Source organism: Apodemus sylvaticus, chromosome 7 (assembly GCF_947179515.1).
Source record: "Apodemus sylvaticus chromosome 7, mApoSyl1.1, whole genome shotgun sequence".
NCBI classification, from domain to species: domain Eukaryota; kingdom Metazoa; phylum Chordata; class Mammalia; order Rodentia; family Muridae; genus Apodemus; species Apodemus sylvaticus.
Window position 1 is genome coordinate 72,625,076 of NC_067478.1, and position 16,647 is coordinate 72,641,722.

The window sequence follows — 16,647 nt, forward strand, 5'->3', positions numbered from 1 at the left end:
CTATCTATCTATCTATCTATCTATCTAGGTTTTTTGAGACACAGTTTCTCTATGTAACAGTCCTAGCTGTCCTGGAACTCCCTTTGTAGACCAGGCTGGGTTCGAACTCAGATATCTGCCTGCCTTTGCCTCCTGAGTACTGGGACTAAAGGTATGTGTCACCAAGCCCAGCTCTACTTTTAATTTTTTAAAATTTAATTTATTTTAATGTCTATCAATCTTTTGCTTGCATGTATGTATCATGCGTATGCCTGGGGCCTGCAGAGGCCTGAAGAAAGTTCTCCTAAAACTGGAGTTATAGATAGTTGTGAGCTATCATGTAGGTGCTGGGAATTACACCCAGGTCCTCTATAAGAGCAGCCAGTGCTTTTTATTACTGAGCCATCTCTCCAGGCCCCTTCTAACTTAACTTGAATAAGTTCTCTTATCCTCGGCAGGTAGCCCCTTTCACTGGCAAGATGGGGCAGCTGGGGCTTTAGTATTTTAGTACAGATTAGAAATCTGTTCTCTATTAGGAGCTCACTTACTCCTTATAAAAGAAATAAGTATGTATTTAGAATTGATAATGTTTTAGGTATTTTACAAGACACATTCTCTTTTTATTAATGCTTGTGTCTGCTGAAACATTCCAAATACCACAGTACATATGAACATCAGAGGTCAACCTTGGGTGTCATTCTTGAGAATTAGCCATCTGTGTTTGTTGAGATGGAGTCTCTCTTTGGACTGGAACTTGCCAATTAGGCTAGGCTGGTGGCCACCAATATCCAGCCCCCTCACCCTCCCCAGTGCTAACATGGCAAGCACGCGCTACTGTACACAGATGGGTGCTAGGGATCAGACTCACACCCTTGTGCCTGCACAGTAAGCACTTCACCCACTGAGATATATCTCCTAGCCTGAAAACCACTTGCTTAAGTTCCCCTTGCTTTCCAGTCACCTCTGGATTCTTATAGAAAATAAGTTTTTATAGAATACCTCCTTTATGCAAGAGCCTCATGCCAGGCTGTATGGCACTGGATAGAAAGGTAGAAACTACATCAACTGTGCTCTCTCTGGGAGATCATACATAATCCAGAACTGTGAACAATGGAGGTGCTTAGAAGAATCTACACAGGCCATCTGAAATAGCTGCACAGGAGTGTTGTAATTTTGAAGGTTAAAGCAAGCTAGAAGAAGTAAAAACAGCTAAGGAGGAAACAACTTCACAGGGCTTAAAGGAGGACTTCAACTCTGAGGGCAGAAACAGGACGCTGCAGAGAACAATGTGTGTGGAAGGGAGCTATCCTGTGAGAAGAACAGGAACACAGACAAGGCAGAGGAGAGCAGGCCGGGGAAGCTGGTGAGCACTCAATGTTTTAAGGTGTTGAAGTTGAAGCTGGGAAGACCCTGACTGCTGGTTTGAATCTGATTTGGTGAGCAAAGGTGAATCTCTGACATTTTAAAACTTGGAATGATCATAGATTATTTTTTTTTTGTAACCATATATTTAATAGACTATGTCCATGCCTGAAGCATATACAAGTGCCACAGCCAAACGAACTTAAGTATATCTTAGACACATACAGAAATGCAGGCTCAAATTCTCCTGATGGGGTTGAAGCAAACCAGAGAGAAGAGGCTGATAAACAGGCACACGCCAGCTCGACGGGAAGAGGGAAGGAGGACCAGAGACTGAGCTGCCAGTGGCTGTGAGCTCCCGGCTAGCTGAGGATCACTGTAACTGAGTGCCGGAGTTCCTAAATAACACCTTTCTGCGGGAGGGATGACAGCATTTGTTGATGATAAACTACGGCCAATTTGCAGTCAGGCCAAGTTGCAGTCACTAGACGACTTTCATTTCTGTATCTTACTCAGAATTCCATCCATTTTTGGCATTTAAAACTAATAGAATTCTTAGACTACAGGAGCAGATTGGGGTTAGGGACTGTAGTTCAAAGGCAGATTCATGACATAAGTGTCTACCATATGTTAACAACCCCGGAGCCAAAGCAAGTCATTCAGTCTGAATTATGAGGTAAAAACTCTGTACTATTCATGAACAGCATTTCAAACAGCATCAATACACACACACACACACACACACACACATGTTGACATGTACACAGAAGGATAATTACCTCATGATCATGAGTGGCCTGTCGGGCTGCATCTAAAAGTATAAGAATAAAGAAAACATTAACTTTGAAAAGAAAGCAGTAATAAGACCCAAGTATATGACTTTACCAACCTCAAAACTTGCTGTGGACTTTTGCAACATATGATATTTTCATTCATAAGATTGACTGTCAGTCAACTCAAGTTAAATGGAACTCATACCTAGAGACCACATAACTGGTCATAAGAAAACAGCTAACACTTATACCTTTGACAGAAGAGTGTGAGACAGCAGGTAGGAAACACAGGCCAAAGGTCCTAGCAGCCTAGGTGTGCAGGTGTGCAAGTGTGGAGAAGAAGATGCTGTGGCTAAGGGTGACAGAGCAGTGTGGGAGCTGTGCTTTTGGCAGTGTTTGCTGGAGATGGGGACTGGAGTGAGATGTATCATTTCAACAGGAAAAAAAAAAATCCCACAAAGCCATGGATGCTGTTCCTTCTTCATTGTTGCTCCCTTAATGCTTAGGAAAGTCTAGTACTTAACAGAGAAGCTCACCAGGTCACTTTTTGATTCCACACAAATAAATTATTGAGTGGAAGAGCCCAGAATGGCTTAGAGGTACTAGGGAATCGAGTTGCATTGTTTAGAAGACAGACTCATTTAAAAGCAGAGAAACACCTAATTTGGAAATCAGACAGAGAAAGCCAGGTAGCTAATAACAGTTTTGGTGCATGAGCCAGATTGTTAATCTTAGATATGGAAAACCAAGCAATATGTCCAAATGAGAGTGGTGTGACCTTGGCAAAATTCTAAGGTGACACCTGTAAGTGAATACAGGATAATAGGGAGATGACAGAAACACATCTTTCATGTTTGCCACGTTAACAGCTGGCTTTACAACATTCCATCACATATGACAAACTACACTTAGTTCTGATACCTTGCCTATGAGATTTGCCTTTCTGACGGTCCTGTGTTTTCCTACTGAAGACCTTGTAGGCCTCGGTCTTCTGATATTGCTCCAGTTCCTTCATGTAACGCTCCTTATCTCTGTCTGCTTCATCAAGGTAGCGCTAGGAAGGAAATGTGGGATTATTTAAAAAAAAAAAACCAAAAACAAAACAACAAACCTGAGATGTTAGGTGATATATCAATTATCTTTTAAAAGAAAACAGTACAATTAAAACATTAAAAATTCTAAGTCAGTATATAGTAGGAAAGAATCTGAAAGGAGTCTAGGTATAGAATAAAATCTTTCAATTATAAAATAAACAAGGGCTGGTGGGGTAGCTCAGTAGGTAAGGTGCTTGCTACCAATTGTGGCAAGTTCACGTTCAGCCCCGGGAGCCACATGGTTGAAGGGGAGAACTGGTGCCTGAAAGCTGTCCTGACATCTGCACACACACGTACGCACATAAAATAAATAAACAAAACACATCCTTTGAGAACAAATGAGTGACTCTCTAAACTGTGTGTTGCCTTTCCTAGTTTAATGAAGGTAAGTTCTACTGAGAGCACCATCATAAAATATTCATGACACTTACAGTCCACCATCTCCTTGGCCCCGCAGATAGAATTTCACATGGCCACTAGATCTTTAGAGGTCTGAAGCCCACAGAGGCACACATTCCCAGGGGAAGGTAAAGAATATTAGTTTGTTTCTCTACCTTCAACTCATTTTGAGGGAATGATCTCATACATCCACTGGCCTTTTAGAAAGCCAGACGAATGGAACACTAAAGCTGGAGAACATGAATAGTGATCTCATCCTATGGCCCAGAAGAGACTACTGCAAGAGAGCTTTAGCTGTATGCTTTGATCGTTTTGTGCTATTAATTATTTAAACAAGTCCATTGATCTTCAGAACTGTTTTGCTTAATGCCTTGTCCATTTCATTCATCAGATTAGGTATAAGAAAGGATAAGAGGTGTTCCCTGTAAATGAACAATCCAGACTCAGGTTATGTTAGGAACCTTGTCCCCCACCCAGCAGGTATAAGAGATAAGATACCCAAATCTGGGACGATTTAAGCAACAAATAACTAACTACAGTATTAATTTAGAAACCATTGGAAAAAAAGAAATTTATACCATAAATAACCTTTATGATAGGAATTATTTATGATCATACCAATAGTAAACAGAATGTAAGCAAGCATTCAAGGGGAGGGGGAGGCGGGGAGTAAAGCTCCTGTGTGGATTAGAAAGATGAGGCCAGCCTTTGAGGCCAGCCTTTGAGGCAGAGGCAGGCAGGTCTGACTGGAGACCAGCCTGGCATGTAAAGCAAGTTCCAGGACAATGAGGGTGACACAGAAAACCCTGTTTCAAAAAGCAAAAAACAAACCAAAAAATCCATCAAACATAAAGAAAGAACAGAAAAACAAAGCTGAGAGCCAACTGGTAACTGTGTGGGGAGTGTTACAAGTCTAAAACTGTGTGGGGAGTGTTACAAGTCTAAACATTTAGCACTTTATAAACATAATAATAAAGATTAGATAGGGTGAAACTTATCTATGGATATTTTAAGCCCGGGGATTTTTAAAATTCTTTTTCTTTTTCCTTTCCTTTCTATTTCCTTCTCTCTCTCTCCCTCTCCCTCTCCCTCTCTCTCTCTCTCTCTCTCTCTCTCTCTCTCTCTCTCTCTCTCTCTCTCTCTCTCTCTCTCTCTCTCTTTCTGCTTTCAAAGTGTCTTTCTACATAGACCTGGGTGTCCTGGAACTCATATAAACCAAACTAGGCCTAGAAACCACAGAGATCTCCTTGCCTCTGCCTCCAAAATGCTAGAATTAGAGGCATGTGCCACCATGCCTGGCTCTGGTTTCTCTTTAGATCACACAAATCTCTCCTTTTTTCTCTGGAACTTTTTTTTTTTTTGGTGTAAAACAAGTTACTTATGTCTTTAAAATATCTCAATATCTCTCCATAGGCTGCATATGAATTATAAAGAAAAATTTGTCAAGTCAATAAAATTATAAACAAGTCATAAAAGGCCATGGTATACCTGCATGTGTGATACTCTGGGTAGTACATATCATCTATTCTGACAAAGAATGTTTACCATCAATCTAATCACAAAGGAATGTAAGACAAACAGCAAATGAAGAATGTTTCCTTAAAAGTAAAAACAAAACAAAATACACATGTGGGGGCAGGGTGGAGGAAGGGTCAGGCTCAGGGAGAGAGAGGGTTCATTCTCTCTGGAATATCAAAGACAAAGCAACACCAGGGAGAACTACAGACATGACTACACACATCTGACTAAAGCACAGCCTGGTACTAGGTTAAAGCCATAGGAAGGGATGCTGTCCAGGAAGACATTGCCTCAGTGTCTCCAGGCAAGAGCACAGCAGTATGCTAACAAGAAAGAGGGAACTTGATGACTTTATCAGTTATGTAACAGAGGGTCCTTATTCTTAGGAAATACAAAAGACTTTTGGGGATAAAGGGCCAGCATATATGTAAGTCACCTTTAAATGATTCAGAGAAAAAATGGTGAATGTGCTAGCAACAGAGAAGCTGTTCAAAGGATTTCTGTATGTGCTTTGTACTGTTTCTATGTTTGTAACTTTTTTTGCATTTGAAATGATTTCAAAATAAAAAGTTGATCAAACACATACAAAATCCTGTCCTTATCAGGCACCAGTGGCTAGCATTAGAGAACCACTGTTACTTTTGCTATTATCAAAAAATAAAAAAATTAAACCATGCGCATATATTAACTTTGCAATAAAGATAAAATAGGAACTAATAACCTGGTCTGTCCAGCTGATGATCCCCTCCTTATAAGCTGCTTTCTACTGGCTTGCTACCATAAGCTTGAAGCTTCAGATTGAAAATTAATCTCATCTCTTTGAAAAAATTTGAATTCAATTAATTCCCAAGACAATATTTTTCAATTTGGTTTCAGTCTTTATGGAATCCATTTTAAAGAGTGCAAGCCATAAAGAGCTTAAGACATAAAGGAACTATAGATCTCTGAGATACCGGGAAGCAGGCGCTTACTGCCAGGCCTGCCAGCCCAGCGCCAGCCTCCTCTGCCTCAGTGGCCTTTTACCCAGGGCACGGCCATCTTGGGCTTGGTCCCTCTCCAATCTCTCTAACAAAGGAGTTCTCCTTCACTGTGGCAACTGGGTTAGTGTCTGTCTTGGAGGAGAGAGATCAGATGGCTCTTGCTTTATTTCCTATAGTGGTTAAATTTGCTAGAACTCTACTTAAAACAATCAGTAAAACAATAAAATCTTTTTTCTTAAATAACATTCTTATGTGAATTGAAGAATTTTGGCAAACGATTTTTTCCCTCATTTTTATTCATGACTTTCCTTTAGCTCAATGGAATACATTACTTTGATAGATTCCTTAATTTCTTAATATTGAACCACTTTTCAAAACATTCTTCTGTGAACTCAGTATACATATCAAATAAAAATGTAGCTGCTTTGGTTGGGGGTGGATTCTAGGATCCTTTCGGCTCATAACCCTTAGGACAACAAATCTTGGGATAGTTTCTACTCACTGTGCTAGACACAAAAACCACAAAGATCCTGCTCTTCTGGTATTCCTTTCCTTCCCCACTGAGTTTCTGGTGGCGCTGCTGTTCCTGGCCTCATAGAAGCATAATTCCTCGTTCTACCTCCCTCTTTATACACCCCTCTCCCCTGGGGCCTGTCTTTCTCTCCTACGAACACCAGTCATTGGATCAGGGCCATCTGAACCAATCTTACTTCTCCTTAGCTAGTTATATCTTCAAAGATCTTGCTCTGAGACTACAGTCATAGGCTTAGGGTGCATGTTCTCCAACCCAGAACACAAAGCCAGCAGTCTGAATCCCTCGGCATGACCCGGGAGGTAGCTGAGTGGGTGGCACTGGCCAATCTGCTTTACTGCTCCAGTCTCAGTGCCTTGCTCCGTTCAGTCTCTTCTCACTCTCCTTTGCAGAGCAGACATTACACCCAGACCCACGTAAGGCAGGCCACCGATCTGCTCTGAGCTACCACCCAAACCCTTTTTGTATTTTCCTTTAGTTAAAAACTCTAAGTTGCTTGGATTAGCCTTGAATTCACTCTGTAGCCTAGATGGGCTTCGAACTTGTGCTTTTTCTGCCTCAGCCCTCTGATATTCTGATCTTCTAAGTACTGTGACACAAGTAAGAATCAACTATCCATCTTCTTTGCTTTTTTGACAGAAATTAAAAAAAAATATTTATATTATATTACACTACACACATCAGCCACCTACCATGGGTGCTAGAAAATGACCTCGAATCCTCTGAGGAGCAGAGTGTGCTCAACCATGAGCCACTCCCCAAATCTCCCCAGCCCCCGAATAATTTTTGAGATATCATCAAAAGTGAGGAAAGCACTGGAAGCAGGGACCAGCACCTGTTTTTCCTCGGGAGGCAGCTTACTCCACTCATTGCCCAGCATCCTTGTGATCTCTGGAAACGGGACCTCCGGTCTCTTTGCTCGAAGCTGTTCTCTGCGCTCGTTCATGAATCGCACATACCCTGTAAGGGGGGATTTGGGTGCATTGCTGTCTCGAAGAGGTTTCTTCCTTTTTCTCCCTTTAGACCAACCTCCTCGTTTAGTTCTTTGCTATGAAACAAAGCAAAATGAAAAACCAAAACCTAAATAATAATCACTCAAGTAATAGTAACAAACAGGAACATCAAAAGAGGACACAAGCTGGACTTTCCTGTAGGGTCTTGGATAGTCAAAGCTCTGCAGACCAGTCAAATTCCAGAGACTACATAAAAGGTTCAGATATTTCAACTGTAGACCCTTTAAGGCAGTGGTTCTCAACCTGTGGGTCATGCCCCCTGGGGGTATGTGTCAGATAACCCTTTCACAGAAGTTGCATATCAGATGTCCTACATATCAGATATTTACATTATGATTCATAACAGTAGCAAAATTACAGTTATGAAGTAGCAATGAAAATGATTTTATGGTTGGGAGTCACCACAGCATGAGGAATTGTATTAAAGGGTCACATAGCATTAGGAAGGTTGAAAACCAGTGCTTTAAGACATCATACTACAAATTTGAGCATTAAAGGGCTATTAAAATTTTAATTTTGGAAACAGGGTCTCTAGCTGTGTTCAAACTCATTGTGCATCCCAGGATATACTCAAATTCATGGTGATCCTACTGCCTCAGCTTCCTGAATGCTGGGATCTCAGGCATGCATTGCCACCCTTGTTGTCTAAAGGGTTATTTTGGTACTAATCCCAAAAGATGAGAATGAGATGAGTGTGGAAGCTTTGGCCTTCCTCTACACTTCCTGACAGGGATGTTCCTCATGAGACATTCAGCTGCACTCAGCCCCAAACCAGAGGGCATACTGTGACAGGAGGTCAGGATGATATGCTGTCACGTGCACTGAATGAAGGAAGGGCCAAAGCATGGGGATTAAATATAATTCATCAAAGTGTTCCTCACTGATACTAAAGACCAGTTAATTTCCCACAGCAAACAGCAGACAGATATTTAAATTAATATTTAGTCACGGGAAACTATCAGCAATATATCTAAAATGAAGACAAGTTCTTTGGCTTGATGATTGTTCATTAAGATGTATATTTTATAAAGTCATAGCCTTTTTTGTTTTTTTTTTTATTTTGAGATATAAGTCTTTATATACTGGGTTTAGATAAAGTAGATCAAATCAACTTTTAATAGGCTTTTAAAAACTGTGGTGTCAGATGGCTATGGTACCTTTAGTTCTAGCACTCCGCAGAGGCTGGCAGATTTGAGTTTGAGGACAGACTGGTACACAGAGTTCAGTTCTAGGACAGCTGAGCTACGTAGAGTAGCCCTGTCTTGAAAAACCAAACCAAACCAAACCCCCAAACCAAAAATCACCCAAGCAAAACAACCCGCCCCCCGTGGTATCACTAATATTTTACTACAGTCTTTCTTCTTAGCCTTCTAAATGAGACACATCATATTTTTGTTCCATAATTTAATAAATGCATAATCTATCAGTTAATGTATCATGGATATAGGAATTCTTATTTCAGGGAAGAGAAAGGTAAACAAGACTCAAAAAAGGACAAATGCATCTATGTATTAACTGTGGTACTGTACTCCTCTAAATATATGTGAATAGTGACAGATCTGCATCTGGTAAATAGTATGCATATTAGAGATTGGGTATCCAGATTTTTTGTTTTGCTTTTTAGAACTCTTGGAACAAGAAGCTACTAAGGAGCCTAGGGATGTGGCTCAGTGCAAATGTGCTAAGCACAAATCCTCAGCATTATACACCACACGAAAGCCACCCCACACCCATAGCAAATGCATACATCAAGGGAAAGCTACTAGCCGTCATTATTATCTTTAAAAGTACTGATGGGGTAAATGAACAAACCAGTCTTTTCAAACAAGAGAAAAGGTAAACATCAATGATGTCGTTCTTTGTTGTCTTAAAATAGAAGAGTAGAATGTGATCTGTAGTGAAGTCATCTATAACTGAAGGCCCAAGGACAGGACTCCCTGTGCCCATACTGAATTTCTGTGTTTTGGGGGAAAGATGGACCTTATGGGAGGGAGAAGGAGTCATTAAGTGATCTGGCACATGTGACTTTGTGTTGCAGGACTTGTGAACAGAGTGCAGCCATGGACATGGGCATGAAGACGTCTTAATAGTTAATTAACCCATTCATTCATAAAACAAGTATTTGTCAAGACTGAGCACAGTGAGCACATCTGCAATCCCAGCATGCAGCTTGAGTTACCCAAGACACTCTATCTAGGTAGCAATAACACCAATAAAAAAAAACAAAAAACAAAAAACAACAGCCAACGACACAACAAAACAACTCTCTAGGCACTGCTGAACATTATAGGAGGTAGCTACGCTTAGATCGACGTTAAACAGATTCTATTTGTCTCTCCGTTATTAAACCCACTGATATGGCTCTAGGTAAAACAAGAGCCCAGGAAACAGGAAACTAAGGCATGAGACGGCAAACACCTCACTCAGTAACTCCTTGGATGCCTGTTGCTTTGGAAGCACCAGTGGACAGTGACAGAGGAGACATTAGCTTACCTCATCTTCAGGCCTTTGCTCATTGCCTTCTACAGCATTAGAAGACTCACTCTGAAGCAGCTGGCCTTGGGAGAGATCCTCAACAAATTCTGAATTGGTCGTTGCTGTGGCTGCACTGCCATATGGTCCCTCGGGGTGTGTTAACCTGAGCAACAGACAGAAGTACGTAAGTTCAGCATGGCTAGCAGGAAAACCTTCTCTTTTCAGGCTGCAGATAAATCTTCCTGCTAGCAAAAACACAAGTCAGTAGTTGAATTATTTCTACCACTGCAATCTGTATAAAGAATAATGATGTTTTGACAGACTTTTCCTAGCAAAACCAACTCTTAATTTCTGTTCAAAACAATGATCTCTTATTCCAAACATAGACTTAATTTTTTTTTTTTTTAACGCTTTAGGCATGCAACAGAGCCTGGTTTTTATATGCTACTTTTCATGTGTTTCCCATGTGATGAAGAAACTCTAGTAATGGATCAAATGAATGGGGTTGTCCAGGTACTTTGACTCATCATTTCTTAATGAGCACAGGAAATAACTCATATAGCATAGAGACAAGTTCTGAGCTACAATCATAGCCCAAGTATAAATAAGTATTAGTCAGGGGGGCTGGTGAGATGGCTCAGCGGTTAAGAGCACTGACTGCTCTTCCAAAGGTCCTGGGTTTAAATCCCAGCAACCACATGGTGGCTCACAACCATCTGTAATGAAATCTGATGCCCTCTTCTGGTGTGTCTGAAGACAGTGACAGTGTACTTACATATAATAAATAAATAAATCTTTAAAAAAAATGTCAGGCAGGTCTCCTACTCCAATAGATTAATTAACTATTAATTAAACAATTAACAATAATTAATTAACTAGTTCAATATTCTAATCTAATAGACCACTGGAAGCCAATAATATATTCCTAATAAGTTCTAAGAAGTTGACAAAGAGGGTAAAGATGATGGGTGACTGAGTCTTAGACTTGCATGTGCTGGTAAGGTATTTACTTATTTTTTTTTAAAGAGGAGGACTAGAAAGGTAGGAGAGGCAGAAATATAGATGGTAAAGTAATATTTAGTTATTACTCTGAAAGAATACACAATCCTTCGGACAATCAGCAATGATCACAATGTAAGTGCTGTAATAGATGTTTATAGAAAGTGTCAGAAGAGGAGCTGGAGAAGGTCAGATGAATTTTCTGTATGTGCAGAGACTGGTAGAAAACATTTCACAAAGGACGTCTTGAAAGGTGAATAGACATTCATCAGGTAAACACTATCATCCTAGGCAGAAAGAACATAGTCTAAGAGAAGAAAAGAGTCCTGTTAAGAGCTATGCGACACGCAAAGGAGATTAAACACAGGCAGGATGAAGAGCAAAGATACAAGAAGTGGAGATTGGAGAGAACTTAATGAATGGGCATAAATATAAATAAGGAAGGAAAAGTAAGAGTCCAAGGTAATTCCAAGGCTTCCAGTCAGGGATTAGGTACTTACTATTGATCATGAGCAGAACAGGGTGTATAGACAAGGCAGACGCGCAGATGAGTTGATGAGCTTGAAATTCTTATGGAGATACCCTACAGACAACTGGAGACCATGTCCTGAGATACAGATTCAGGGATGTGGAGCCTGAACTGGCCATCTTTTGTAACCAAGTAAGCCTTCCAGTGCTAAGACTGGGACATCAACTCAGCCACAAAACCTTTGACATACAATTTGTACTGCCCACAAGATGTGCTGGAGCAGAACTTGTGGGAGTGACCAACCAATGACTGGCCCAATTTGAGGTCCATGCCACCTGAGGGACCCCACACCTGACACTGCCTAGATGACCAGGAACCAGAGGCTGGAGAGCCCACAGACCTAGGATAGAATCAAACACAACTGGCCAAAAGAAGAAAAAAAAAAGGTCAATGAAATGATTCCTAATGATCCCTTGCTATACTCAGAGATTGTAGCCTAGTCTAGTCATAATCAGAGAGGCTTCAAACAGCAACTAATAGGAGCAGATTCAGAGACCCACAGCCAAACATTATGTAGAGCTCAGGGAATCCCTGCAAAAGAAAGGGAGGAAGGTTAAGAGTCATAGGGATCAGAAGACACCAGGAGATCATGGCCCACAGAATCAAGTAAGCAGGGCTCATAGGGGCTCACAGAGACTCAAGTGACAATCACAAGCCTGTATGGGCCCTGGGTAGGTAGTATGCAAATGTCTTATGGTTGTGTAGCTTGGTGTTTTTGTGGGACTCCCAAGAGTGGGAGTCAGGTGTGTTTATGACTCTTCTGCCTGCTCCGGAACCCCTTTCCTTCTACTGGGTTTGTCTTGCCTAGTCCTGATATGAAGGCATGTGCCTAGTCTTACTATGACTTGTTATGCTGAATTCAGGTGATATCCCTGGGAGGCCTGCTCTTTTCTGAAGGGAGATAGGAGAGGAATGAATCTGGGGGAGAGGGAATCTGGGATGTAATGTATGAGAGAAGATAATATATATGCAAAGTCCAGGGGAACAATGGGTGGTGGTAGGTGTTCTCCAGAAAGGCCCTGGGAAGAAAAGTCCCACAGAACATGGTCAGGATGATAGCATTTTACAAGCAAGTGTTAGATACACTGGGGATGGAGACCAGAGAACTAGGAGAACACTATTGCAAGCGAAAGGACAGGGAGACTTTAAAAAAAAGGGGGTGGTAACCAAGAAAAAAGATGTTAAGGTCAAATAAGACTGGCTAGCTAGGTAAGGTGGTGCATGCCTTTAATTCCAGCACTTGGGAGGCAGAGGCAGATAGATATCTGTGAGGTCAAGACCAGCCTAGACTACATAGAAAGTTCCAGGTCAGCTAGGCTACAAAGTAATATACTAGCTTTTTTTTTTTTTAAATAGATGTATTTATTCATTTTATGTATGTGAGTACACTGCTATTGTCTTCAGACAGACCAGAAGAGGGCATCAGGTCTCATTACAGATGGTTGTGAGCTGCCTTGTGGTTGCTGGGAATTGAACTCAGAACCTCTGGAAGAACAGTCAGTGTTCTTAACCACTGAGCCATCTCCAGCCCCAGACACTGTCTTAAAGAGAAAGCAAAACAACAAAAACAAAACAAACAAAAAAGACATGCTAAAACATTGTTGAATCTGGATCCCAGGTTAGGCAGCTTTAGGGAATATAGTTTCAGTGGAATTATGGAAACAAATATCAGATCATAGTGGATAGACCAAAGAACAAAAACAGATGCAAATTACATTGTAAATGAAGGAGAGACACTTTTCTGACTTTTTCTAGGAGACAAGCCAATGGTTTTATACAAGGGGTTTCTTCTAGATTGTTGAGGTCCTTTAATAAGTGTATGTTCAAAAAGCAGCTACGAAGTCAACATTAACCAAGTTCTTGAAAATGTAGTGCCCCTAGGGCTGGAGAGAGGGTTCAGTGGTTGAGAACACTTGCTGCTTTTACAGAGGACCCAGGTTCAAATACTAGCTCCAACATGGTGGGTCATAACCATGCTTAACTCTAACTCAGAGAACCTAATGCCCTCTTCTGACCTTCCGAGGAACCAAGTATACATGTGGTGCACTCACATACATGCAGTCAAAACACTCATACACATAAAATAGCTCAATCTAAAAACAAAAAAAAGAAAAGTCCTCATTTGATCCCAGCAGTGTTCTTTTGCAAATGTTTCAGTTAGTTTGGTTGTCTTAGGCCACTTGCGCTCTCCCTATCACTCTCATTTCAACTGTTATCAGCTTAAAACTTCTTGAGTTTCTAACATTTTTCTTTCCTTAAAATACGCTTATCAGGTTGGGAAAGAATAGCAATCCTGCAAATTCCAGACAGAGCGAGGCAGGAGGTGGGAAGGGAGTGGTCACAGGTGTCCACTGGGCATGCTCCTAGCTAAAGCCAGCAACCCTTCCACTTCCTCCTTAATCTCACTTTCTCTTGGCTACTCAAGAGGAGATTTTTAGCAAGTGTGCAGCTTCTACAGGACTGGTATACTCTGCCTTTGTTCCTTCCCTCAACAGCTAAGGCCCTGGAAAGAGCTAGTTATACTCTAGGAATTCAATTGTCCTCTTATCCTCCCTGAAGCAAATTTCAAAGGAGATGCAAGCTTACAACTCTTATCTAGGCCATCCATCAGTAAATATCATGTGAAGTCCAGTGCCATTTCTCAGGACTCTTCAATCTACCAGAAGGGCCTGGCACAGCCAGCCTCTTCCCATCCTTTGACACACAGTTTTCAGTTGCTAGCCTCCATGTGTGTCTGCTTATGCTGCTGCCTCTCTGCCTTCACTCTGATCCTGGCTGACCTCCTTCTGTCTGTCTTCTAGATCCTGGAGCCTCTAAGTGTTGGTGCTTCCCTGTCCCGCCCACACCCCTGCCTCCAGTGCTCATTCCTTTGGTGATTTTATCTAGTCTTATGGCTTTAATATTAGCTACATGCTGATGATATCAACCTTTTCTTTCTAGTCTAAACCATCTGGAATTTTAGAACTCAGTGTGGTAGTGGATAGACCATCGTAGTGAATAGACCTGGTTGACATCCCAGCTTAGAACTCAGACAAGCCCCTTAGTTTTATAGTTTTCCGATCAGGCTTCCTTCCCTTAACTGTTCAGTTCCTCCATCTAAGTTAGTGGTGACTCCATCTTTCCAGCTGGTGATGCCAAAACTTTGAAACTGTCTTTGTCTTCTCTCTTTCACTGCTCATCTGGCCTTGCCGACAAATCCTACTATCAAAATAGCTCTGGAATTCAATACTTCTCCCTAACTCCATTCCCACATGCTAGAAACACACTCTGATGAGGTTTTTTCCTTCACAAGCTCACCAAAAATATTCTTGTCAAAGTTGTGAGTGATGTTCTTCAGGCTACCATCTCTCTTCTAAATTACTTCCAGAGCCTCTTATGTGGGTGTCCTTGCGCCAGCCCTGGCTTCCTTCGCCCTACTGGCAGCAGAACAGTCAGATCAGCAAGAAGTCCATCAGACCTCATTCTCTTCAAACCCTCCAGTGTGTGGAGAGGGTTAAAAGATCTTACAGTCCTGAATAGTGGCCCTTCCTACTCAGAGTACGGCCTATTAGCACCCAGGGCATTAGTTGTGAGCCTGTTAAAAACACAGCCTTACCACAGATTTTGTATATCAGAATGCATTTTAAGAAGATCTCAAGGTATTTATTTCTGGGCTACACTAAAGAAACACCCATAGAGTCCTTTGTTGACTTCCACCATTCAGCCTGCTGCTTCAGCCACACCGCCTTTCTGGCTATCTACAAGGCAGCCATGTCCGTCCTTCCAGGCTCTTGCCTTGATTGCTTCCTCTGCCCATAAAAGTCTTCCTTAGGCAGCAATATTCGATTGACCGGATTTGTTTTGGAGGAGGGGGCACAATGCTCAAGTTATGTTTGCAGCCCGCGCTTTCTTGGTTACTGTCTAAAGCTGTCCCTGACCCTTCCTACTCCCCTCACTTTGCTTCCTATCAACACAGCAGGCATCCTGGTTACTGTTTCCTGTCCCACTTTTCTCTCAGGACTGAGCTATAAGAGGAGGAAGACACGTGTGGTGGCCCAGCTTATAATTCTAGCACTCAGGAGGCAGAGGCAGGAGGACTGCCTTAAATTTGAGAATAGCTTGGTTTACAGAATGAGGTCTAGGCCCATTTGGGCTACATAGTAAGATACTGTCAACCCAAAATAAAAAGTAAAATAAAAAGACCAAGTTTGTTATTTTTTTGACCTTTCTTTTTGATCTAAGGCCTGAACACTCTTTGGTATACAACTAGAAAAAATGGTTTGAGACAGGATCTCACCCTGCTGGACTGGAACACACAGAGATTTGCCTGCCTCTGCCTCCTAACTGATGCAAACTATGTCAGTTTGCCTGATCAAACGGAACATTTTTCCTGAATGAACTAATCTAGTAAACAGGCAGCCTTTAGAAAGGTCTTGGGGAGCAGTTTCATTTACACAGTGAGGTCAAAAGGCAGAGTGAATATATTTCTTCTTCAGCGAACAGCTTCTAAATATTAAGAAAAGATAGAAACCTCAAGCCAGGCAGTGTGGCACAGGCCTTGAATCACTTAGGAGGCAGAGGCAGGTGGATCTGAGTTTGAGACCAGACTGATCTACAGAGTGAGTTCCAGGACAGCCAGGGATATACAGAGAAATCTTGTCTTAAAAAACAAACAACTATAACCCAACAAACCAAACAAAACCCCACAAAACAAAAACAAAAACAAACAAACAAAACCCCAAAAAACAAACAAACAAACAAACAAAAAACCCTTTCAGGTGGAACAGAAACTTCCAAGGTAAGAGGTAGACATGGCTAATAACTTTTCTCTAAATTCTTTTACAAATCTAAGGATCCCATGGGAAAACAATGGGAGAAACAAGAAGTTGGCCAAACTTCTAAGAATCTTTTTTTTTTTTTTTTTTTTTTTGGTTTTTTTAGACAGGGTTTCTCTGTGTAGCCCTGGCTGTCCTGGAACTCACTCTGTAGACCAGGCTGGCCTTGAACTCAGAAAT

The 16,647-nt window shown here is 41.4% G+C and overlaps 1 protein-coding gene across 1 annotated transcript in view; it reads right to left on the reverse strand.

The window, feature by feature from the left end:
* Hmg20a (high mobility group 20A) overlaps nt 1–16,647 on the reverse strand; it is a 73,121-nt gene that overhangs the window by 12,826 nt on the left and 43,648 nt on the right. Inside the window, exons 3-6 of the mRNA XM_052188280.1 lie at nt 10,144–10,288; nt 7,473–7,685; nt 3,036–3,168; nt 2,121–2,152 (exon numbers count right to left, since the gene is read on the reverse strand). Of these exons, the coding sequence (XP_052044240.1) occupies nt 2,121–2,152; nt 3,036–3,168; nt 7,473–7,685; nt 10,144–10,288 (523 nt within the window). The remainder of the gene's footprint in view (nt 1–2,120; nt 2,153–3,035; nt 3,169–7,472; nt 7,686–10,143; nt 10,289–16,647) is intronic.